The 24,514-nt window shown below is 33.8% G+C and overlaps 3 protein-coding genes across 7 annotated transcripts; 2 read left to right on the top strand and 1 right to left on the bottom strand.

Annotated features, from left to right (window-relative positions):
- Positions 1-3,513: 3,513 nt before the first annotated feature.
- Positions 3,514-7,079, bottom strand: LOC109188162. 3 transcript variants are annotated; one of them, XR_002055360.1, is made up of 4 exons: positions 6,583-7,066; positions 5,820-5,901; positions 4,171-4,458; positions 3,514-4,030 (listed from the first exon to the last, which is right to left on the bottom strand). XR_002055360.1 is itself a non-coding variant. In XM_019338715.1 (2 exons), the coding sequence occupies exon 2, from the start codon at positions 5,823-5,825 to the stop codon at positions 5,391-5,393; it is 435 nt and encodes a 144-aa protein (XP_019194260.1). In that variant the 5' UTR covers positions 5,826-5,901; positions 6,583-6,801; the 3' UTR covers positions 5,130-5,390. The 3 variants fall into 3 exon arrangements, 1 of the variants encoding a protein (XP_019194260.1); XR_002055361.1 differs by lacking the exon at positions 5,820-5,901 and having other exon boundaries at positions 6,583-7,079; XM_019338715.1 differs by lacking the exons at positions 3,514-4,030; positions 4,171-4,458 and having other exon boundaries at positions 5,130-5,901; positions 6,583-6,801.
- Positions 7,080-8,665: 1,586 nt separating this feature from the next.
- On the top strand, positions 8,666-11,200 carry LOC109188161 (uncharacterized protein At5g43822-like). The gene is made up of 6 exons (XM_019338714.1): positions 8,666-8,922; positions 9,019-9,137; positions 9,445-9,624; positions 10,061-10,117; positions 10,232-10,299; positions 10,765-11,200. Exons 1-6 carry the CDS (start codon positions 8,791-8,793, stop codon positions 10,806-10,808), a joined length of 600 nt encoding a protein of 199 aa, XP_019194259.1. The 5' UTR covers positions 8,666-8,790; the 3' UTR covers positions 10,809-11,200.
- Positions 11,201-13,518: 2,318 nt separating this feature from the next.
- LOC109187770 (conserved oligomeric Golgi complex subunit 3) lies at positions 13,519-24,497 on the top strand. Of its 3 annotated transcripts, none has more exons than XM_019338082.1 (25): positions 13,519-13,916; positions 14,418-14,501; positions 14,598-14,699; positions 14,840-14,884; positions 14,974-15,048; positions 15,187-15,282; positions 15,931-16,008; positions 16,372-16,457; positions 16,845-16,911; positions 16,997-17,059; positions 17,148-17,249; positions 17,331-17,435; positions 17,551-17,643; positions 18,127-18,215; positions 19,309-19,528; positions 19,782-19,871; positions 20,747-20,863; positions 20,949-20,981; positions 21,190-21,276; positions 21,348-21,410; positions 22,241-22,357; positions 22,858-22,950; positions 23,407-23,529; positions 23,749-23,849; positions 23,927-24,497. In XM_019338082.1, exons 1-25 carry the CDS (start codon positions 13,827-13,829, stop codon positions 24,057-24,059), a joined length of 2,352 nt encoding a protein of 783 aa, XP_019193627.1. In that variant the 5' UTR covers positions 13,519-13,826; the 3' UTR covers positions 24,060-24,497. The 3 variants fall into 3 exon arrangements, with proteins under 3 accessions (XP_019193627.1, XP_019193626.1, XP_019193628.1); XM_019338081.1 differs by having other exon boundaries at positions 14,592-14,699; XM_019338083.1 differs by having other exon boundaries at positions 13,814-13,916; positions 14,434-14,501; positions 14,592-14,699.
- The last annotated feature ends 17 nt before the right edge of the window (positions 24,498-24,514 follow it).

Here is a 24,514-nt window from a genome sequence, read left to right as displayed (position 1 = left end):
ATCACTGCAGCATAGGGCAACCCCCAAACATTACAATTGGTTTTTTTTTTTTTTTTTTTTTTTTTTTTTTTTGGGACCAACTAAGCAACTGAATAAGACTTCCGTATGGCAATAATATTTGAAAACAAAAGTGAAAAGTGCTTCACATAACTTTCATTTGTACCAGTCAATTTGACAGCCACTGGCATGCATGTTATGAATAGTCAAAAAAGGTTCCTTGCGCCGGGCATCAATCTAGTAGATGAGAAGTCTCACTTAAAACTTACTTCCAATAATAGAATGGATGTTCAGATCGATTCCTGCTAAGGGCATTGGATCGGAGATGTTGAGTCTCGAAACTAGATTGACTCAATTTATCTCTTCATAAGTTCAAGGTAGTGGATTCATGAGATTCATAATATAATAAAAGCAAAATAATATGTCCTCAAACTTAAGGAATACTTCATCCCAAAAGACTAGTCTGATAAAAGAGAACATTTCCATTCAAAGTATTATTTCATAATCGCTGATCTTCTAGAATGGACATGAACTAATGCACTTTATACTCCAAACTTTAATGATCAATGCATTAATATGTATCAATTTGCCTAATGTTTTCTTGTGCAATCATTATTCTATGGACTATAAAAAATTATATTTTTAATATACTAAAAGAGTAAAAGTATATTATTTTAGTATTCAAAGTACATTATATTGTATATTATCAAATACTGTACATTCAATATATAAATAATGTAATTTTAATATATTAAAAATATATATTGTATTCATGGTCTAGAAAATATTTACTTTTCTTTTTGTCGTTTTGCAGGTATTCCCAAATCCCAATTCCTGTATGGGACAGACCAAATCCATGGTTGTCTAATAGATTCTGCACAACTAAGTTGGGCCAAACTCTTGAATAGACTCAAATACAAATAGTCCACTAGAGTTTGCCCCATACAATGTTATGTTTTTTAAACATCCATCAAAAAAGCAGTCTGGTCTACACAAGTTGTGTGGACTATATTTTGTCTACTGTAAAATAATGTACATTCAATATAAAAATAATGTATATTCAATACAAAAATAATATACATTATATTCAGTGGATGTACATTATTTTTGTTCTGAGTGTACATTATATTGTATAATGTACATTCAGTACAAAAATAATGTACATTTAGTATATTAAAAATGTATTTTTTGTTATGGTCCACATAACATTGTGTGGACCATATTGCCTCAAAAAAGTTAACTCTTCGTTTCAAAAAAAAAAAAAAAAAAAAAAAAAAGTTAAATTCATGTACTCTATGAAACTAACCTTAATGAGCCTTACAAGAATAATTGGTAATTTAGTTATGGCCCACAGGGTCCACAACGGCAAATTATGTTGTGGACCATGCGTGGTACACATGGAATTGGATTCATATTTTATACTATAGATTCATAATTATTAAATTCTATATTCACAATTACAGAACTATATATTCATAATTTTCGATGTTCATATTCTCAATTGTTGAACTCTGTATTCACAAATTACAGAACTATATGTTCATAATTTGATAATTATACAGTTTAGAAATTATGAATCTATACAGTACAGAAATTATGAATCTACAGTACAGATATTATGAATATGTAGTATATAAATTATGAATCTACTGTATAGAAATTATGAATCTACGGTTTAGAAATTATGAATCTACAGTATAAAAATGATGAATCTATAGTATAGAAATTATAAATCTATAATACAGAAATTATAAATATATAGTATAGAAATTATAAATCCAATTTCATGTGCACCTTGCATGGTGCACACGGTTGCACAGCATAACGCTCCGTCCACAACCCATGTGGACAACGGTCTACACATCTGTGTGGACCATACTATCAAGTAATAATATACATTCAATACATAAATAATGAATTTTTAATATATTAAAAGTATACATTGTATTCAGAAAAAGTACATTATTTGAGTACATTATTTTATATAATGTAATTTAGTACACAAATAATGCATGTCCTTTTAATATATTAAAAATATACCTTTACTTTTCAAAAAAAAATTTACATTTTGTTATGATTCACACAGTATAGACCATGATCCAGTAATAATTTGCCGCCAACAATGGTTACTTCTCGCAGCAAATTGTAAGCCTGTCCTTCAATACTGTCGCGGCTTTGGTTGCGATTTTCCAAGGCTTGTTTTTGGCTACCTTTCTATCTCGCTATATCTCTGGGTAACCTCTTAAAGCTAAATATTTCGTAATTGAAATTTTCAGATGCATTTGTCAATATTTATACTAAAGTAAAAAATAAATATTTATATGAAAAGTTAATTTTATAAGACACCTTGAAAATAACATACAAATAACATTGAGAACAGCGAACCGTGTGGCTCATGAGTTAGCTCGGGCAACCGATTCTACAGCTGCCTCAGGGGTGTGGATTGATATCCCACCAGCTTGTATTGCACGTTTTTTCACTCAGTAATGAAGTTCGTTCCGTTTTGTTTCAAAAAAAAAAAAAAAACATACAAACAACATTCTAGATAAACACCTTGAAAATAATATCCAGTAATTACTCTTTATTAGCACTTGTTTTCTGTAATTATGAAAAGACTAATTGATAAATACAATGTTTGTCTAGAAATTTCTTTTCATTGGACGGTGAAGTTTTTTCCTTTTTATTTTTCAAAACTTGGGGGTTTTTTTTTTAATAGTAAAAGATAGAGTAGAAGATTTATTTTTTAAAAATAATAAATGGAATAATTTTGCAATTTTAAAACAATTTTTATAGTTTAATGACATAAAATGTAATCTAGCTATACTCTACTTCTTTTTTTTTTTTTTTTTGAAAACTAAAAGATGAATCATATACTAAAGCAAACTCGAAATACAAGGAGGAATAGACTCCCACACCCCTAGGACAAAATTAGAACATGTTGTCCGTGCTAGCACATTAACCACATAATTCGTTGACCTTTTGACATGGCGAACAAAAATGTACTTGAATGTGTGATTCAAGTGAAAATATGACGACAACAAAGTACATCAACATATGTTGCCTATAGCTGATTGTCACATCTCCCACAGAAAGTCAAACTGAAAAGGTGTTAGTAAGAATCAAATTTGTAAGGATTGTAGTGTGGTTTTATCATCATACATTCATATATAGTTCCATACCAATATCTTAAGCAGCAATTTGTATTGGATAACCTGCCTTACTGGAAACTATAGTATCCCATCATACGCCATTGAGGTACTAACTTGTAAATAAAAATAAAAAATGCAATTTGATTGAAAGATATACATACTGAATTGCATATACATTACTGAATTGCATATGCATATATGGCTACCAACAGAAAGCTAGGGTTAACTTTCAACATAGGAGATACCAAAACTTCAATTCAAATAGCTGGCTGCAATCAAATTCATTTTATCATTTAATTTATTATGGAAGAAGCTTCAAAATTCATACGACTGGCAACTTATTTTGCAAGTTAATATGGGCAAAAAGTGGACAAAGGACAACATCATTCAATCATATATAGAATGCAACTTCAAAGAGAATACTCATTTTCTGAATTACAAAGAATAATGAGAATCACAAGGAAGATTTGCTAAGACTCAATGCAACTTTGCAACTTCAAAGAGAATACTCATTTCTGAATTACAAAGTATAATGAGAATCACAAGGAAGATTTGCTAAGACTCAATGCAACTTCATAGAATGTATTACTCTCTATATATAAAGAAAGAATTGCAAATTAGAGGAGTAAAGGCCGACTTTGAAAAGCAATCTCGTAACTGGATTACCACTAAAACAAGAATCCCTCCCTGCTCTATCCTGGGAGATTCAGGAGGTATATGTTGAGATTCCAACAAATTTCTTCTAGAGTCACTGTGGGAACCGATCAGATGAAATTGGAAAATGCGACATCACTGTCAGATCAAATTGCTGCTGCTGACTATCCCTGCACTTTCATGAGATTCTGGAGATGTACGGGTATATGTTGATTCCAGCAATTTTGTTTCTGGAGTCATTGCAAAAGTGGGAACTGATCAGATGAAATTGCAAATCGCGAGATCACTGTCAGGAAAAAAAAAAAAAAAAACTCTGGAATTGTATCTATAGCACGCACTTAATGTGTACTAAAAGCAGGACTGAGAATACCTTGGAAAAACCTGAAGATCTTGACGACAATCTGGTAGTTGCAGATGGTCATTATGATGTTTAGTCAGTAGCAGGGAAGCATCTGTTTAAGCACATCACTGAACAGTAGTTTAGGATTTAGCTAATTTCACAAGTTCATTGTAAACACATGAGTGTTGTGTGACAGTGGAGAATTATATTTGCAGGCCTCAACTTCAGTTGGTAGGTAAATCCTGAGAAAACACAGCCTGCACCTTATGGGAATTCTGAGTTCCAGAAGAAACACTATTTCATTGGGCAATATTTATCCTGCAGGATAAAGAAAAAACACAATAATAATAATCAGAAACTCGTTGCCATATTCATCAATAAACTTCTAATTAAAACAAATCTAAATATATATATATATATATATATATATATATATATATATCAACTCTCCCGATTGAAAACCCTTCAATTCCTGCAAAAACAACATTATTTTAGGCACTGCATATATAACTAACTGGTAAATCATATAAAAAACTAAACAACAAAGCACCAGAAACGAGCTCAGCTTATTATTAATACCTAAACCTGTAAAAGCGCAGAAAGTCAAAGAAATAAAGATCAGGTTAGCTTAACAAACTCAATAAAGAAAATGAACTAGAATTGAAATGGAAAATTTCTGTAAAATGAGGCAACAGTGTCAAAGTTTCCAACAATCATCCTGTCACATTAAGGTTTCTAGAAATAATAATATTACTCTAACTCTGTAGTATTGATACAAGTAAAGCAAATGAATCAAGGGAAGGGGGGGCACTTCAGAGAATAAGTTATGTCTCACAAAGGAATATAAATTTGTGAGATGGTGCTGATCAATACAAAATAAGAAAGCTCGGTCAAGCAATAACATCAAAACTTAAAAATACAATGACCACCGAAGATCTGCAATCAACTGACAGTGTGACAAATCAAATGGCTGTATCATGCATGCATCGAGCAGAATACCGAGCTACTTTATCAGATATTTGAGTTTTAATGTTACACTAAAGGAGCTCAAATGTGATAATAATAAGTCCAGCTACATAATAGAGTTAAATCACCTAGTAAGTTATGGAAGTGCTTTAATATAAGAGTTTCCTACAGACTTGGCAAGACATTCTAGCCTGCCATATATAGATGGTCTACTTATATAAAAGTGTTCTTCATTATTGTCTCATGAACTAAAACGCAAAATATATAGAATAATCAGTTAACATCTAGTCGTCCATTCCATCTCCAACTTGGCTACATATGGGACTAACAGCAGAGAAAGATCTCTCAAATGGTGATGGATGGAATGTTGCATCCCGTCTGCGCTTAAAAGCACAGCTGTCAGAGGGTGAACTATCAGCATCAAACTTCCTCCGTATACCTTTCACAGCCTGCTCTTCAGCCGGTGTAAATGGAAAAATCTGCTTGCTCACTCTGCAGAGGGAGCTATGATTGTCATACAAAATTCTCTGATTACAGTTTTTGTCACAAATGTGGGTCACCCCAGTTAGTCTGCATCTGTACATGTTCCCACACACATGTTCGTTTTCACATTTCCAATCGCACTTGTGAACAGGGTTTGGCCCATCTTGGCCAAGAATACTTGACAGAAAAATAACATTTGTAGGCATGGCTACCATAGATTTGCCAAATACCTCCATTGCTAGCTTCAGTCTTCAAGAGCGAGCGAGCGAATCTCTGGTGAGTCCCACAACCTAGCTGCCCAGCGTTCAATGTCTGTAGAGGCACCACAATACGAGAAACCATCAACATATGCTGGATGGAAGGACCAATTGCTCTATCACTAAGGATGTAAAACTATTGCCCTGGATTTAACTTTAGGAAGTAATCTATTCTTTATCGGGAACCAAGCAGTACTTGCCAATCAAGCCTAACAACAAAATGCAGCAGCTTACCCAACATATAGATAGAGCTATCTATCTCAAGAAATACGTTACAGGATCACGATAGCAAACACAGCTAAGCCAGGCTAAATTGTATTCATGCTGTAAGATCGAGCCATATTATGCCAAAGATATATCATCTTTGAACAATTACACCGTATATCTCCATCTAAATTACAAGACGTTAAGTAATATGCACAAATCTATCTCCTTACATTCATGGAATAAAAATAGAAATGGTTCGTTAATAATATTACTAAATTACCTTATTTGGCTAAACCTGTACACAATATTGACTCCCACATCGAATTCAACGACAATATATATGCATCCTACGTTATGCTATATATAATTTCAGCTACACAAAATATTAAATTAAAGAAACGAAAAAGGAAACCCCTTCTTTTCCCATAATCAATCACTATTGGAATTATGGAATTTAACATCACATGAATACGAAGAACAGCGATTATAAAAGAGAGAGAGAGGGGAAAGAGAAAATCTTGACACCTACCTGTGTAGATCCCAGAGTACCGCCTTATCTCTCTCTCTCTCTCTCTAGCCTCCTTCTCTCTAGCTCTCTGCGCACCACGCCTACAGTGAAGCAAAAAAATGGCGAAAGGAAAGGGGGAGAAGGCAGTATTTATAGAGTGAGAGGCAAGGATAAGCGCGTGATCCGATTGTTGTGTGAGTGAGCCGTTGGGGAGTGAAATGTAAATGCAGATGAAATGCGAGTGAAATTTGGGTGAAATGGCAAGGGTTTTTTGTCATTTTGTGTGTCGGGTCTTCCCTCCCTGGCTTATAAAGTCGTCTCCTCCGTCGTCGTCGCAAAGGAAAGGAGACGGAAATGCATCCTCCGTCACGTGCCCCCTCTCTTTTCTGTCTTCTTTTTACTAACGGTCTTATTCTCGGAGTCTTCTGCGACGATAGAACCAGATTGAGTTGACTTCAATGGCCTACCAGAGACTAACACGTGTCGCCTTTCGCGCCCTCCTCGTCTCTGTCTGTCTATGCCGTTTACTTGTTCTTCACCAAACGCTTTTGAAAATATATGTCCAAAACCATCCCCCGTTTTCCTCGTGCTCTAGACTCTCGTTGGTGAGATGAGATTTGGGCCTGATGACCTCAATTCTACTACATGGGCTATAAGCCCATACATACTCAAACCAATAGTTTTTTTTTTATTATTATTATAAGGGAAAGGAAATACACACGTATAAAAGCTACTCAAATTATGTTGTGAAAACGTGCTCATTATGCGCATGGTGAACACAATGGTAGATCGATATAGAAATTATGAATCTACAGTATAGAAATTATGAATCTACAGTACGGTATAAAAATTATGAATTTACAATATAAAAATTATGTTGTACGCTACAGATCCGTAATTTCTATGCTGTAGATCCATAATAATTATGGATCTACAGCTTAGAATTTATCCTGTATTTACATGCGCATGGTAAACATGGTTTCATAGTATAACTATCGTAGAAGCTACTACATTAAATATATCTCCATAATCAACTTTATCAAGGCTCAAACACACTACCTCCCATATAGGGACGCAACTTGGTACCATTGGACTACAAGGTACTTTATTAAAACTAATAGTTATTACACTCAAATTATGCTGTGGAACCGCAAAGTAGACACGATTTCAAAACTGTCATAATTGTGAATATAGAGTTCAAAAATTATGAATATAGAATTATATAATTATGAACATAGAGTTCTGTAATTGTGAATATAGAGTTCTATGAAGTTCAAAAATAGATTTCATAATTATGAACATAAAGTACTATAATTGTGAATATAAAGTTCAATAAATATGAATATGAAGTTTAAAAATTATGAAAATAGAGTTTTTTTAATTATGAACATAGAATTGTGTCCACCTTGCAAGGTGAACACGGTTTCACGGCATAACAATTGGTTATTGCATGGACGGACCATGATCTAAAAACGACGTCTTTTGCATAATTTTATTTTTTCGCGTGCTCAGCTGCAATATACATTTTTATAACTCATAATGCACATTATTTTAAAACATAATGTACATTATATTACCCAGATATTTCATTATTTTATTACGTAATGTACATTATTTTAACACATAATGTATATTATTTTACAACATAATATATATTAATCTAACACATAATGTATATTATTTTTACTCATAATATTCATGATGTTATTTTAGATCGTGATCCACACAATAATTTGCTTAATCAAACAGCAAATTTGCATGTCTCTATACAGTGTAGATCATAAATAAAAAATATATTATTTATGTAAAGTAAATGATTTGTATATTGAATAGACATTATATAAAATAATATAAAAATAATACATTTTTAATACGTAATATATTAAAAGTATATTATTTATATATTGAATATAAAATAATATATTTTACGTATTTAAATAATATAATTTTTCTTAATACAAAATACATTTTTAATATATTAAAAATATATTATTTTTGTATTGAACGTATATTATTTAATACAAAATAGTATATAAAATAATATAATTTTAATACTCAAATAATATATTTTTTATTAATTGTGTTCCAATTGTTTTCTGAATCTCTTCACTGAAACTCCGCCTCCTTCGGGCTCGGTTTTCTTGCTGCTTCGCCGCCGATTCAGGCATCTCTACGGCGGTATATTTATATTTATTTATGTTGACTTCTAATCAGCGCTAAAGCTTGAGTATGGAATCAGCAGTTAAGAAATATCAGCAAAGATTCAGAAAAGTGAAGGATGAGATTGATAGGTGGGAGGAGCTTCATACTAGATTGCTTTCCCAATTTGCTAATGCTTCCTCCATCATCCAGAGATTGCAGGTCTCTTTAATTCTTAATTTTCAATTAAAAAAAAAAGTTAAATTGCTTTAGGTTAATTATTGTATTGTTTTTTAAATTTTTTATTTATTTATTTAGGTGATTCAAGGTTCAAAAAACTATGGTGCCTTGAAATGTATTCAAGGTATTGAAGATGCTGTATTGGCAAAACAGTTGAATTCTCTGCAAAGTATTATGCTTTCTATGAATAAGACTTTGTATGCACCTCAATTTCCTCTACTTTCTTCTTTGTGTCAGTTCTCAAAAAATTTCTTGAAGTTAAACAAAATTCAATCTTATTTGTTTATTCTCTATATTCTACTAACATTTTGTTTGCTTTGTTTTCTGCCTTTTTTAAATATTTGCATTTCCATGTTAAGAGAGGTTGCAGATAGAGGTTTTTCTTCATTTTTTTATGGCATATTGTTATGGCTTTCCTTGGCGTTACAAATTACACCATGGACATCTTAAGCTGATCTTTAAATTGGGAACTGATTTTTCTCTTTGAATGGTCATGGCATCTAGGGAAGGATTTCATTCCATTGTTTTAGCATTTGAGAAGATTGTTCGTGATAGTAGACAGCAAGTAAAAGGCGGGTCAGCTCAACCAAATGTGAAACAGTTGCAGCAACGAATTGGCATCAAACCAAGTCTTGCAGATTGCTTAGATGGGCTTACTATTCTTAGTGAGATGCACCAATCAGAGTAAGCAAGCTTTCTTGGAACCAAGCTTTATACTCCATATATATGTTATTTGTTTGTGTGTTTATGTGCTTCAAAACCCATGTACATATTTGAGTATTTTATTAGCTGCCAAGTTATCTTTTGTACCTGCCCCCTCCTCCCCCCTTCTGATTTTGTTGATTCTGCTGTAGTTGTTCTTTTTCTTAAATTCTTAGTAATATTTTGGTTTTACACGTGAAATCAGGCATAAATTTTGTGCTTTATTCCTTAATAGCAATGCTAGTGTTCATATATTGGGGTAATAGCTGGTCATACTGCATCAGACTATGTACATACATACATATATATGTATGTATGTATGTATATTACCATTTTTATGCTCAAAGTTTGTTTCTAATGGTTCAATTATTAAATATTTTTAGAACTCGTAAAAGTAATATTTTTTATTTTGTTTCAGGTACCGTCTTAAATTGTCTCTGGTATCAGCAACTTCAACACTTGCCTTGAGACCTAGGTTTGCTAATTTTCAGAAAACAAATTGTGTTACATGTTTATCCTTTCAGAGTACCCATATTCTATATTTCTATTTTTAAGATTATGAACTTATTGGTGCTTGACTTACTTGCAGTGTTACTGATGATTTAAGTGTCATCCAGCAGCTTTTGGTAGATCAGCCTAACATCCCTAAAGAGGAAGGTGTGTATAAAATCTCAAGGAAGTTATAACAGAATGAGAAAACTATTTTAGTAGTCCTTTGTCAGATTGTTATAGTATTTTCTAACCATTTGAAATTTCTTGAAGTCGATTTTTTGTGAAATAAACTATTCATTTAACATGTTAGTTTTCATACCAATATCTTAAGCAGCAATTTGTATTGGATAACCTGCCTTACTGGAAACTATAGTATCCCATCATAAGCCATTGAGGTACTAAATTGTAAAGCTAAATATAAAATGCAATTTGATTGAAGGATATATATACACTTTTCAGTTTTCACAATTACTGAATTGCATATGCAGTTAATGGTACTTTTTGTATAGTTGTAATTGCTGGTTGATTATCTGAATCATGCATGGTATGGATGTGTGAAGCCATATAAATCCTTTTAACAAATTTAATGTAGCCTTCGAAAAGTTAATACTTGGCCCTTTCTTTTTGTAGTGCAATTTATATTTGACGTCATTTTCGCTGAAGACATCTGTTGATGCTCACAACTTGAGAGGGTGGTAAAAATCTTGAAACTGGCACCAAGTGAATGACCTTGCAAAAAGTGATCGAGGATTACAATGTGAACACCCTTTGGGAGATCTATGGAGACTCAGTTGTAGATCTAGCAGAGAACTTTAACGTGGCTACCAACAGAAAGCTAAGGGAATGGGAAATATATATGACCATGAGAATTGCAGAACACCTTTCTGGTATATTTAGAGTTCAGCATATACTTACCTATCCTATTCCCCCTATTTTTAGATGTGGTTTTCTGTGATAGGCCACAAATTACATTTGACTGTGATGATCTCAAAAATATTTTATTTGTATAATACAGTATTAACATCTAATTATGAATTGCATATACAATTTGATTATCAAGTTGTGGTGTTGTTTGCACTTTATCCAGACTGCATTGCTTGTGTGCTTGGCTTTAGATTGGTAATTTGTGTGTAGAATGAGACATGTTGGCCACTTGTATCTGTTCATACATACTTTCTCAACTTAAAGCACAAAGAGTCAATGCCCCACATTGGGGTTTGAACCTGAGACCTCTTATTTGTGGGGCCACAGTTATGCTACTCGACCACAAGTCCTTTGACTGATAATATTAAATGTTAAAAGATGACTTTGCATATCAATTGTATTGAGGGCCATCCCAGTGTACTGGATGGTGTACGTGTATATACACTCGACACACACCCCACACACATATATATACAAAAGATAGCATGTAGGTGGCCGGCCGGTTATCGTGGGGTTGTTATTATTAATGGATTAGATTAAGATTTATATGACTTTGTATTCTAGTTACATTAAAATTCTTTTTCCATTTTCATGTGTTATTGTGAATCTATCTTTTATCGTTCTTCATATACATCTTTTCGTGTGGTTTGTAAATTGGATTGATCAATAATAACTACAACAAATAAGTCAATGTAGACAAAACTAAACAACATTGAACATTATTTTTACAAGCCATTTACTTGAGAGCTAAAATATTCGTCATTTCTTACAATATAATGATTTTTAGAACACAATGATAGGTACTCAAACTTAAGGAGGTACTTTGTCTCATATAATTAGTCTGAACCTTTCGATTCTAAATACTATTTCATCTCTTGTAGGGCGGATAACTAATGATCAATGCATTAACATGTATCAATTTGCATAATGCTTTATTGTGTGGTTTTGCAGCTCTTCCCAATTTCCAATTCCAATATGGGACTGATCAAACCCATGGTTCACTCAATACAAATAGTCCACTAGAGTTTGTCCCATACAATGTTATGCTTTTGAAACATCCATCAAATAAGTTAAACTGATATGTGAAATTAAACTTAATGGGCCTTAAAAGATAATTGGTATTTTGGTCATGGGCCACAGTATCCACATCAGTTGAGCTATGAATAGTGGCAAATTATGCTGTGCATCCGTATGCACCATGCATGGTGCATACGGATGCAAAAACGACGTCGTTTTAATAAAACGCGCGTCTCCCTTTAAAAAAAAAATCAGGTTCGATTCCCAGCAACAACATATGAACTAAAATTCCATAATCGATGAACTATAATTCCATAATCGATAAACTATAATTCCATAATCTAATCTATGAACTAAAATTTCCAGAATGAATGAACTAAAATTTCATAATCTATAAACTAAAATTTCATAATCTATGAACTACAATTCCATAATCGATGAACTATAATTCCATAATCAATGAACTATATTTCCATAATTTATGAACTAAAATTCCAGAATGAATGAACAATATAATGTTGTTGCTGGGAATCGAACCTGAATTTTTTTTTAAAAGGGAAACGCACGTTTTTTAATAAAACAACGTCATTTTGGCATCCGTATGCACCATGCATGGTGCATACGGATGCACAGCATAACGATTGATGAATAGTTACTCTATATCATGGCATTAATTTTATTTTCATATTATTTTAAATAATAAATGGAATATTTTTGTCATTTTAAAATAATTTTTTAATTTAATGACTTAAAATGTAGTCACACCAATGCTTTGAAAGTCCGCAGTCATTTCTTAAAGGTACGTTATGGGTAAAATATGCCTTATAATTATAGTTAACAAAAAATTACAATGAAATAAATCAATTTAGATTACTTATAGTAGACTGTTTGAAACTAAAAATTTAATAGGCAGTTCCTACATAAAGTTGAACTTAGAATCTTATAATTATTAAATTAATCGCCCTACCAACTTTGTTGGGATTGTCCCCCATATTAATGCCGATGTTATAGAGTTGAAGTACAATTATATATAATACTTTTTATTTGTGTAATTTTTTGTTCAACAATCTTGATCGAAAGAATGTTAGTAAAAATTAAATTTCCTGACTTTTGGGTACGGTATTCAGTATTTGATGTTGCTATTTTGTATATGTAATGTAATGTGATGTGATATGTGATTATGTATGACGAAAAATTAAAAAATATTATGTGTATTTTCATTTTTACTCGTAACTTTTACTTTAACACACAAAATCTTGATGTAAAAGTTTGTATCGGGACTCACATAAAAAAGTAGATTATCAGCATGCACCTCATCAACAATAAAATTTAAGAAGTAAAATTTGAAAGTCCATGTAATAAAACTCCAAAAAATTATCCCAAGGATACTTAAGTAGTTTCAGATTAATATAAAAAATAGAAATAAAAATGGGAGAAAAGAGATCTTCTCGTTCCAACCGGCAACCCGTTTTTCCCATTCCAAGTATTCCAACCTCTTCTTCTTCGTAATAAAATTACCGAAAACTGCCGTAAACCCGCCGGAGAAGGTACTGGTTTGAGCGTCCGGAGAACATACTGGTTTGTACTCTTCGTTTTAGTGCAAACCGACCGACCTTCCCGGGTGGATAGAAACAGAGTGGTGACACTGCAGCTGCTCTCTGCTTCTATATCTGTATTACGTGTTTGCTACGTGAATGTTCCACTAAATCTAAGACGTAAATTGAGCTGCCTCCGTAGTAGAGAAAAGGAAAATGGCGACGACTAAAGCGGCAGGGACCGCAGTTGTACCCAAGTCGGAAGCCATTTCCAAAGGATACAACTTCGCTTCTACTTGGGAACAGGTATCATTCAATTCTATCCTCCATTTGATGAAATGAGCTTGTTTCCATTCTCAATTTCCCGCCGTTCCTGATCTAATGTGATTTTTACGCGAATGCAATGTTAATTACTGAAATTTGCTTTGATCTATGCCTCTGGCTTTGTCCATTTCGTTGCGATAGGTTTTTCTTATACATTCTGGTTTGTTTTTCGGATCTGGTCCTTCCACTCATCTGATCTGATCTGATCCTCTCTGGTGGAGTAGAAATCTATTTATCTTCATTGTAATGTTGGATAACAAAATGGCGAAGCAATCATATGATAATACAATACATTCTAATTCATCACTCTGTAATTGACCTAACGATTTGTTCTGGCTGCATCTTGAGGTTTATTTGATAGTAGCTTTACTTTTAGCATTATTTTTGTTTGTTTGTAAGCAAGCTAAAAACTGATCTGCCTGTTATAAGTTCAAGCTATTGATGTGGCATATTTGAATGCAATTGCTAATTTTTTTCTTATAGAATGCTCCATTGACAGAGCAGCAGCAAGCAGCTATTCAGTCACTTTCTCATGCCGTTGCAGAGCGACCTTTTCCTGCCAATTTGGTGAGATAACCAGCCTCCTTCACTTGCTTCATTGATCGCCCTTGTATGTTCCAATTTCATTGATCATTGAACTGTATTATTGACTTCAAGTCTCAGGATCATGCTCTTGGACACCACAATGGTTTCTCCAATTCAGCAAAGCAAAATGCTATGGAGGATGGTGGGGCCATTGAGACTGTCTTGGTCAACACCAATCAGGTGAGGGATTAGTTGTGGTGTTCCCCTTTTCCTCAACCAGTATGCATATATTAAACTTTAAAATTTCTCTTCCTAGCCATAAGTACTGTTTGATCTATTGTCTATCTTATACCTTGTTCTGTGTAATTTATATAAAACAGTTCTACAAATGGTTTATGGATCTTGAGGCAGCCATGAAATCAGAGGTTGGCCTTTGCTTGCTTTGTCCAGTTTCTTTTTTAGCATAACACTTGTCACATGCCCACCACTACGTCTGTTTTGTTCTGTGTTCTAGACAGAAGAGAAGTATCAGCATTATGTTAACAACTTGACTGAGCAGATACAAACATGTGATGGAATACTTCATCAGGTAAAGAGATTAAAAGCAGATACAAACAAAAAAATAAAGGAAGATATCTGCTCTCACTCAGTCACTCACATCTTGGTTCTATATCTTTTCTTTTGTCAATTGGTTTCTACCCTGATTATCTAAATGGCTTCCTTTTAGGTGGATGAAACACTTGAATTCTTCAGTTCACTACAACTGCAGCATCAAGCAGTGGCAACAAAGACTAAGACTCTTCATGATGCATGTGATAGACTGGTAAGCAAATCTTTCTCTAGGCCCTAAAAAATACCATATGTTTGTTTTCATTTTAAATATTAGAGAGCCAAAGAAGAGATTTGAGTTGGAATAGAGGAAACCTTGAAACTCAGACGAGATTAAGCTTTACCTATTAGAATTGCTTTTCATGCATTTAGAACACTCAGAAAATCTGAAAACCTGACTTATTAAATTTGAGGAAGTTTCCAATATGGTGTCATAGGTGTAAAATTGTCATGAATGCCACCTTCAGTTTCCAATGGGTGCAGTCCTTAGTCGTTAATATTTATTTCCTTCCTACAAATGAGGCTTAAATATAAAATTGCCAGGATGCAGGAATGTGATTTTCAAGTGGATAATCTTGGTGGATGCAATGCCACCCTTATGATATTGAGTTTTGGGGTTAAAATTCTTATTGGCTTATAATAAACCCAAAAATAGTTCAGACATGTTCTATTTTTCTATGTTTAAGAGGTGGGATTTAAACTAGGATCTCTTGACATTGTTTACTTTGTATCTTTTTTCTTATCTTCTCTTCAATTTGTAATCGTACACCTGTCAAAAACAATGAATATGAAAAGTTCGACATTTATGTCACATGAGGTAAAACAGTAAGATACATTATACAATCTTTTGTTTCTTTTGTAGCTTATAGAGAAGCAGAAACTAATTGAGTTCGCAGAATCACTTCACAGTAAACTCAGCTACTTTGATGAATTGGAGAATGTAAGGTTTCATTTCAATTTACCTCAATATTATTGCATCACTTGATGTTGTTCTACAGCAAAAAGCAGCGTGATTGAGATATTGATAAGTTCAGTTATAGTTTTGTATTAGACGTGGCTAAGGTGAAGTTAATGATGAAATCGATGCTTGTTATCCATGTTGAGGTATATGTTAGAGAAGAACTAAGCCCAACAAGAGAGTATCCAAATTTTACTTGTTTAGAAAATCCAAATTTTGAAATGGGAAGAACTTATGATTTACTAGTCAATAATATGTTAATTTCATATATAGAAATTGAATATCATGATGCCAGAGTTTTTCCTAATTTTAGTCACATGGCTTCCTTGATGTACACTTCTACAGGTTGCTACCAGTTTTTATTCTCCAAGCATGAATGTTGCTAACTCAAATTTTCTTCCATTGCTCAAAAGACTGGATGAGTGCATAACGTAAGTTACTGCAGTTTTATTTTTTATTTTTTTAAGTAAAATATCTGTGTAGTATCAACATTTATGAATATATGGATTACTCCCCGTGGTACTGCTCATACCAGTGGTACTTTGAAATATATTTCCTAAGGCCTGAATAAGTGGCTTTGAAAGCAGCCCTGTATCCCTATCTGTTCTTTTGGATGTTATATTTACCCTTCATATCTCTGTACCAAGGGTTCTGATGGAAAGTGTGATGGCCATTTTCAAAGCAAGAGCCTTATACCAAATTTCCTGAACCTAAACCTCCTTGCTTGGACCTAGTTGATCAGTTCGCTCAAGTATTATTATATTGTAGTATGTGTGGATATATAATTATTATTTGCTTTTCACTCTGCTTGATTGCAGGTATGTCGAGAGTAATCCACAATATGCTGAATGCAATGTTTACTTGGTCAAGTTTCGACAACTTCAGGTACTCGTGAGAATGTTTTTTTAAACTATAAAACAGACTTGGATACATCTAAATTTTATTCCCCTTATTCTTCTTTTTGCAACAGTCTCGAGCTCTTGGTATGATTCGATCACATGTTCTTTCAGTTCTTAAAAGCACCTCTTCGCAGGTACAGCTCATTTGAGTTTTCTGTTTATACATATTGTATTCTTTTTATTTCAGTGGATCTGTAATGGTTGTCTAATTAATTGCAATAGGTGCAAGCCTCAATTCGAAGCAGTGGTGGTAGCAATGCAGTTGTTTCTGAAGGAGTAGAGGCATCTGTAACTTATGTCCGCTTCAAAGCAGCAGCAAATGAGGTATTTTCCTCTATGAGCAGAAGAGCTAAAATTGGATTGACATTTCTCAAATGATGAGAAAAATGGTCTTGTTTTCTGCAGCTTAAGCCAGTGTTGGAGGAAATTGAAAGTAGAACACCCAGAAAAGAGTATGTTCAAATTCTTGAAGAATGCCACAAACTTTATTGTGAGCAGCGGCTCTCCTTGGTAAGCAGATAGTTGCCTTTTCATATGCTGACTGTATTTTTTGTTTGACAAGTTCTGCTGTAATTTTTCATTTTTTCTCCTTTTAACAAGTAGCCGTTTGTATTCTGTTCCTCAGATAAGAAGCATAGTTCAGCAGCGTATCTCTGAATTCTCCAAGAAAGAGGCATTACCATCACTAACTAGATCTGGTTGTGCATATCTAATGCAGGTATTTTCACTTGCCAAAATAAATAAAATAAATGATTTAGTTAACACTGCAAGTCTGAGTTTGTAATCAGATATTCTGATCCTGGACTACAGCAGATTTTCTAGGAATATTACAGAGCTTGTCTATATTTTCATTTATTTCTTTTTGACAAATCAATTCTTTTTTTGAAAGGAGACAAATCAATTCTAAATGTTGCTTTAATGCACATACTTCAAAATTTCAATTACCTAAATAAATAAACATGCTGGTAGCGTCACATAATTTAGCTAATATTGCAAGTATGAGTTTGTAATTAGACTGGGTTGCAGCAGACTTCTAGAATCTATCAGAGCTTTTATATATTTAATGTACTTATTTCTGTCAAATTGATTCATGATTCTAAATGTTGCTTTAAGGAACCTTCTTGGGGATAGGAGTCATAGGACAATAGTGGGTAAAAGTCAACTATTATTCTTCAAAAGTATTTGAAGCTTTTAAATGCAGGTCTGTCAGCTTGAGCACCAACTGTTCAAACACTTTTTCCCATCATCATCAGAGGATATTTCAAGTTTGGCTCCTCTAACAGATCCTCTGTGAGTTATATTAATTTTCTTGGAGTTTCTTCTGCACCTACGTCTTCTTTGCCTTTGGTATGGGATAGGAGAAAACAAAAAAAGTGTGAGCAAAAGGATAACCTTACAATGTTTCCAAGGGTTTGTTGGAGTTTAAACTAGAAGAAAGTAATGAAATATCTTAATAGACCAAAAAATTGTGAAAACTCTGTAACTTAATGACAAATGTTAGCAATATAGCAAACTGGGATATCTTCTGCTCTTTGTCCATTGATGCTTTCCTGAACTTATTAACACCTAGCAAACTAGGTTCCTGAACTTATTAACACCTAGCAAACTAGGTTCCTAAACTTATTAACTCCTAGCAAACTAGGTTCCTGAACTTGCTTTCCTCCTAGTGTGTTGTTGACCTGCATCATGGTGTTTCTATTTCCCATTCATCCTACATTTTTTGTTCTTCAGGCACCGGTGCCATTTATTAGGATGATTCAAATTAATTGATTTATACCTATTAAATATGTTAATAATGAAAATGACTCAAATGAACATTTTTATTTTTTTTGTTTTTAACTTTTAACAACTTGAAATCATATTTGCTTTGATAGGTTAGATTAAGTGCATCTTTTGATGGCTTCTTCAAAAACAGGCTTTTTTGAAATCCTTCACTTTGCAGCTTATTGAAAAAGGTCTTTTCCTCTTATCTGGCTTGAAAAAAATCTTTATATTTTTACTGTTTAGCCCAACTTCTACTTTTCAGAGCAGATGAGCTCTAATATAGCTGGGATAATCAAGCACCTAATCTAGTATTCATACCTGTTTAGGCTTTCAAAACTATGAGGGTCACGGAGACCTTTTAATCATTATGACTTAAAAAGTTACCTTACCACTAATATATATTTTCAGTTAATATTTTTAAAATTTTGTACATTAAATCTCTTCATACTCTGCATTAAATAGCATTGTCTTGTTCACTTGGTGGCTTGGTGCTAGATACTACAAGAGTATATCCTTTGGTTAGTCTATTGCCAACTTTTCATTTATATTGTCATGACCTATCTCCTCTTATCTTCACTTGTTTACACTTTCCTGTTCAATTGCGTGCAACATCTTGCAGGTGTACATACTTGTATGATACATTACGACCAAAACTTATCCATGAAAAAAATCTTGATGTTCTTTGTGAGTTGGTTGATATCCTTAAAGTCGAAGTTCTAGAAGAACAAGTAAGCAGGCGGGGTGAGTCATTAGCTGGGCTACGTCCAACATTAGACAGAGTTTTAGCAGATGTTCATGAACGATTGACTTTTCGTGCCCGTACATATATTCGCGACGAGGTAGATATCTCAGTTACATTCACATTGTATCTTCAGCCATTTGGTGCAATTTCTTCTGTGCATCATTTTTCATTTCTTATAAATCCACAATGTTTTAATATTGCAATTCTCCTATTGGCATTTTAATGTATCCTTCTGCATGAAAATTTGCTCACCATGCACTATCAACTTGAGCAGAGAAGAGACCTTCTCTAGCTAATACTTCAAATCAGCTTATGCTTGCAATCCCCTTAGATTTTTAATTCTTTGACAGATTGCAAATTATTTTCTTGTGGATGAGGATTTGGATTACCCTAGAAAGTTGGAGCCATCAGCTGAAACAAACTCAGAAGCAGAAGCAGCTGTAAGTGCTATGCTCTTATCATATTTTCTCACATATGGAGTTTGTAGTTGGATTCTTGGACTCTTGCTTGTTTTGCTTCTACACCAAATATTTTGCTAGTGGATGAGGACAGTCATCTCAAATGCCATCTTCTAAAGTTCTTTATTTTTTCTTAAAAAAAAAAAACTAAACATAACATAGAGCATCCAAGAGTTTTCTGCCACATGGATCTTTTCTCTATCCTGTGTCCCCATCCTACCCTGTGATGCAGCTTTTTTAATGCCCTAATTTAATTGTCTATTGATGATGAACCAAGGGGAGTACTTCCCTTGTCCAGTGCAGTCATTACTCAAGCATCCTTACTCTTCTACCATACTGGTTTGAGCTTCTCCATAATATCTGTCAATGTGATAACACTGTTAGGAGATTTTTGTTCCACCTAGGGATGGCAATTCAACCTGCCCCCGACGGGGAAAACCGATCCCCGCCCCGACGGGGGCGGGTTCGGGGAATTTTTTAGGGGAACGGGGGCGGGGATGGGGAGAATTTCCCCATCCCCGCCGGGGACGGGGACGGCATCCCCCGCCCAAAAAAGGTTCTAAAAAATTAGTCTCAAAGTTACTTGATGCATCTGAATCCTTTCAAATGATCATTGATCTCTCTTCAGTCACACCAACCAAAGTGAAAAAAGATTGGAATAGGGGGCAGCTGCTTAGTCCTTACTAAGGTTCCTATATAGATGGATGATGGACAACAAAGTGATAATCCTGATACATATCCTCCAAATGCATATAAAATCTAGTAAATTTTAAAATGTACCCAGGCAAGACCCATAACCCGCTTATCTAGTCCCATGAGTAAATATAGTCTAATAATTTTTTATCTGAAAAATTCAGTTGCTGGCTGATCAAAATGCAATCAAAATGTGGTACCCTCCCCTGGAGAAAACTGTATCTTGCCTGTCAAAGCTGTATAATTCTCTAGAGCCAGCCGTTTTCACTGGTTTGGCACAGGTAAGTAGGTAGTTCTCTTGCTAAACTTTCCCCTATCTTGAGAGAATTTCTCTTAATTGTCATTTCAATTTATTTTCTTCATCAGGAAGCAGTAGAAGTGTGCTCTCTATCCATTCAAGTAAGCCATACTTTTCATTTATGATTTAACTAAACTTTGGAGTCTGAAATTCGTTAGGACCCGTGTATTCCGAGTCACAGACACAGAACAATAAGATTAGGATATTTTATTGGTACTTCTTTTGTGATAATTGGTCCTCCTGTAATATGCAACACTTCATTCTAGTTTGCATTTTGTTTGCCATTACTAATTCCTTTTGTTGCTTCAGAAAGCTAGCAAACTTGTTATAAAGAGATCATCTCTGATGGATGGGCAACTGTTCCTAATAAAGCATCTTCTTATCCTAAGGGAGCAGGTGTTATTCTAGCTTTTAATCATGAAATTCCTTACAGAACTTCAGCTTTTTTGACATAAATTTCTTTCCAGATTGCACCATTTGATATTGAATTCTCGGTCACGCACAAGGAGCTTGATTTTTCACATTTATTGGTTAGTAACAAAGTCTTTTTTTTTTTTTTGTTTTTTTTTTTTTGTCAGAATTTATTTTCTGATTTTTGCTGCCATATTCTGGCTGGTGCACTGCTTTTTTCTGGGCCTTGAGAGTAAATGCTGTTTCTTAAAGTCTATTATTTTCTAAGAACCAAAAGTGTGATGTCCTTTTAAGTTTTAATGCCATCTTCCTGTGCACATTGAACCAAAAGTGTGATGTCCTTTTAAGTTTTAATGCCATCTTCCTGTGCACATTGAACCAAAAGTGTGATGTCCTTTTAAGTTTTAATGCCATCTTCCTGTGCACATTTCATTTCTTCTGCAGTAAAGAGAATTGGACAACTTGGTTTTTCCATGATTTCTAACCCAAGTCTATCTAGAACTGGAGATGCTGATTTTTTTTCACTGAATTCAACTAATGCCTGTTTTTTCTCCTGCCCCCAAAAATAACTTGTTCTTTTATGTCTTGTATAAATGTTTGTGGCAAAACATGTCTTTTACTTCTTTTGGGACTGGGCAACAATAGTGCCAAAAACACAATTTAAATATTTGATATGATATTATAGTTAAAAGAACTCTAGTAAGGAGTAGATAGTGTGTGATAATCTCCATACTTGTAATTCTGAAAAACAGAGGATAATAAATCTAAGAATCTGAAATTTCAGTAGTTATGATGCTGTTAAACATTTCCCTGTTGTGAAAGGACTCATGAGTCTGTTAAATATGTGAGACAGAATGCTCTACATTTGCATTTTCTGTTGGCTTCATTTCCAACTGTAAAGAAATTGTTTAGTCTTGCTCACTGGCTGGCAATTATTCCATTTATCCAGGAACAACTCAGGCGGATTCTTAGGGGACAGGCATCAATTTTTGATTGGTCAAGATCAACTTCATTGGCAAGGACGTTGTCTCCACGAGTTTTGGAAAGCCAAGTTGATGCCAAGAAGGTATGTTTCACCCACACCCTCCTTCCCCCTTACCCCTCTCCTTGCCTCTCTTCTTATGAGATAAAGTATTTTCCACTCAGACGTTCAGAATAATAGTTTATTTCTGGTGTCAATTGTCACATATTAGAGAAATCGAAAAGAAGTTTGTGCCTTTGTGGTGTCAACTTCCTCAATGGTTCAGTGAAGGCTTACTTGAGCTGTTATTGCTAAATTGAAAATAAGTAGGTTTAGTGTGCTGAACTAAAGTTGCTTAATAAAACTTATATTCATAAAATGCCTTGACTTGTAGTGAACAGTTTTATCTTATATGTAATGCTGATCCAATTCATATAAGTTTAACTTTTTTGTGTACTTTCATCATTTTGGTTTATTTCAACACATTGAAGTACTCTTGCACGAGTTTATGTGCACTCAAAACATGAAACTTGGTTGTTACTATTGTATTCATGAATACCATCTCTTGAGCATTTTATCTTGTGGTTGAATCCATCTAATTGCAGGAACTGGAGAAAAGCCTAAAATCTACTTGTGAGGAGTTCATTATGTCAGTCACTAAGCAAATTGTGGAGCCCTTGCTTTCTTTTGTTACCAAGGTTAGTTCTACCTTGTTTCTTGGTTATTTGGAAGTGAAAGGAAACATGCCAAGAGTAGAGAATGACTTATCATACATAAATATAGGATTGACTTGAGAAATTAAATGTCTGAAAACTACTTATCTCTGCACCAATATTCTGTGTTACTAATTGAGTATACTTAATGGTATAAAAATGTGCTTACACCTTGGAAGACCATCTTTTAGTTTAGAATAAAAATTAGGTGAATTTCCTTAACTTTTGTCATGAAAGTTGTAGAGGTCTCTTTTGGGCCGTGTTTATTGAATAGGTTTGGGGTGATACAACCAGCAGTTAACTGTAAATAGCAAGACAACAAGGATTAGATAAGGGACCCCCTTCACAAATTAATTAAGATCCTTAATGGAAATGATGAAATCTATATTTCATTGACAAAGAAAAGGTCTTTAACTAGGTATATCAAAATTGTCTGTGAAGGTTACTGCTGTTAAAGTTGCACTATCTGGTAGTCAAAATCAAAAGACTGAATCTGCAATTGCAAAGCCCCTCAAGGATCAAGCTTTTGCTTCTATGGAAAAGATTGCTGAAATTCTTCAAAAGGTACGTATGGTTATTTGCCTGTTTTATTTATTTAATTTTTATATATGATGCCCCCATCCTGCAAAAAGAAAAAGACAACCTTAATATACAACAAAAGGAAGGCAACACCATGGCTTCATGGAGATTGTGTGTAAATCAGTATTCTCTCTCTTAGACACAAGATGATTATTGCCTTATATCTTCTCCCTTTGTTTTACAATATGATGTCTTTTAAACCAGGTTAATGCAGCGATTGATCAAGATTTGCCTAGGGTTTTGGAAAAGATGAGGCTTTATCTACAGAACCCATCTACACGTGCAATACTTTTCAAACCAATAAAGTAAGATGAATAAAATTGGTTAACTCCGATTCTTTTGCTTGGATACTTTAGTCATTCATATTTCGATTGCCTTGCAGGACTAATATCATTGAAGCATATTCTCAAGTATTATCACTTCTGAAAAAAGAGTATTCACCAGAGGACACACAAAATATTTTGAATATGATCTCATTAGAGGATCTGGAAGTAAAACTTGACAGCCTCCTGTAATGTAATGATACCATACTGTCCACACATAGAGGCACCAGTTTCGGCACAGATTCAGCATGGAAGGACCCTTTCACGAGTAAAAACTATATATAAACCTATATGTTTTGCCCCTTGCAGTATTTTTCATCATCACAAAGAACCACCAGCTCTGTATGATAGAGAATTAGAGGTCCGATTATTCAATTTATTACCCCAGCGAGGAAACAGTGAGGCATTTGTTTTCCCAGAGTTTTACAAGTTTTTTGATATGTATTATTGATGTTATAGAGTAGCTAGGATAAGTTCATATTCAAGTATCAAAGTAGAATTGTGTAGCAGACTGCCAATGGATCTCAATGCTTGTGGTTTTGAATGTCTTATAAATGTAGTAGAGGGTAATAAACTATCTGCTAGTTCTTAGTCTCGTGCATTCATTTGATTGACACAGAATTCTCAAAAGCTATATAAAATGAATT

This window comes from Ipomoea nil, unplaced genomic scaffold (genome assembly GCF_001879475.1).
Source record: "Ipomoea nil cultivar Tokyo-kokei standard unplaced genomic scaffold, Asagao_1.1 scaffold1421, whole genome shotgun sequence".
NCBI lineage: Eukaryota > Viridiplantae > Streptophyta > Magnoliopsida > Solanales > Convolvulaceae > Ipomoea > Ipomoea nil.
This window is presented reverse-complemented; position numbering and strand designations above follow the sequence as displayed.

Coding starts and splice junctions, on each gene's coding strand:
- LOC109188162 (XM_019338715.1), bottom strand. CDS start 5,825: ATGGAGGTATTTGGCAAATCTATGGTAGCCATGCCTACAAATGTTATT.
- LOC109188161 (XM_019338714.1), top strand. CDS start 8,791: ATGGAATCAGCAGTTAAGAAATATCAGCAAAGATTCAGAAAAGTGAAG. Junction 8,923..9,018: donor CCATCATCCAGAGATTGCAG/GTCTCTTTAATT, acceptor TTATTTATTTAG/GTGATTCAAGGTTCAAAAAA. Junction 10,118..10,231: donor ACACTTGCCTTGAGACCTAG/GTTTGCTAATTT, acceptor ACTTACTTGCAG/TGTTACTGATGATTTAAGTG.
- LOC109187770 (XM_019338081.1), top strand. CDS start 13,827: ATGGCGACGACTAAAGCGGCAGGGACCGCAGTTGTACCCAAGTCGGAA. Junction 16,009..16,371: donor ACTTTGATGAATTGGAGAAT/GTAAGGTTTCAT, acceptor ACACTTCTACAG/GTTGCTACCAGTTTTTATTC. Junction 17,644..18,126: donor GTTGTGCATATCTAATGCAG/GTATTTTCACTT, acceptor TTTTAAATGCAG/GTCTGTCAGCTTGAGCACCA.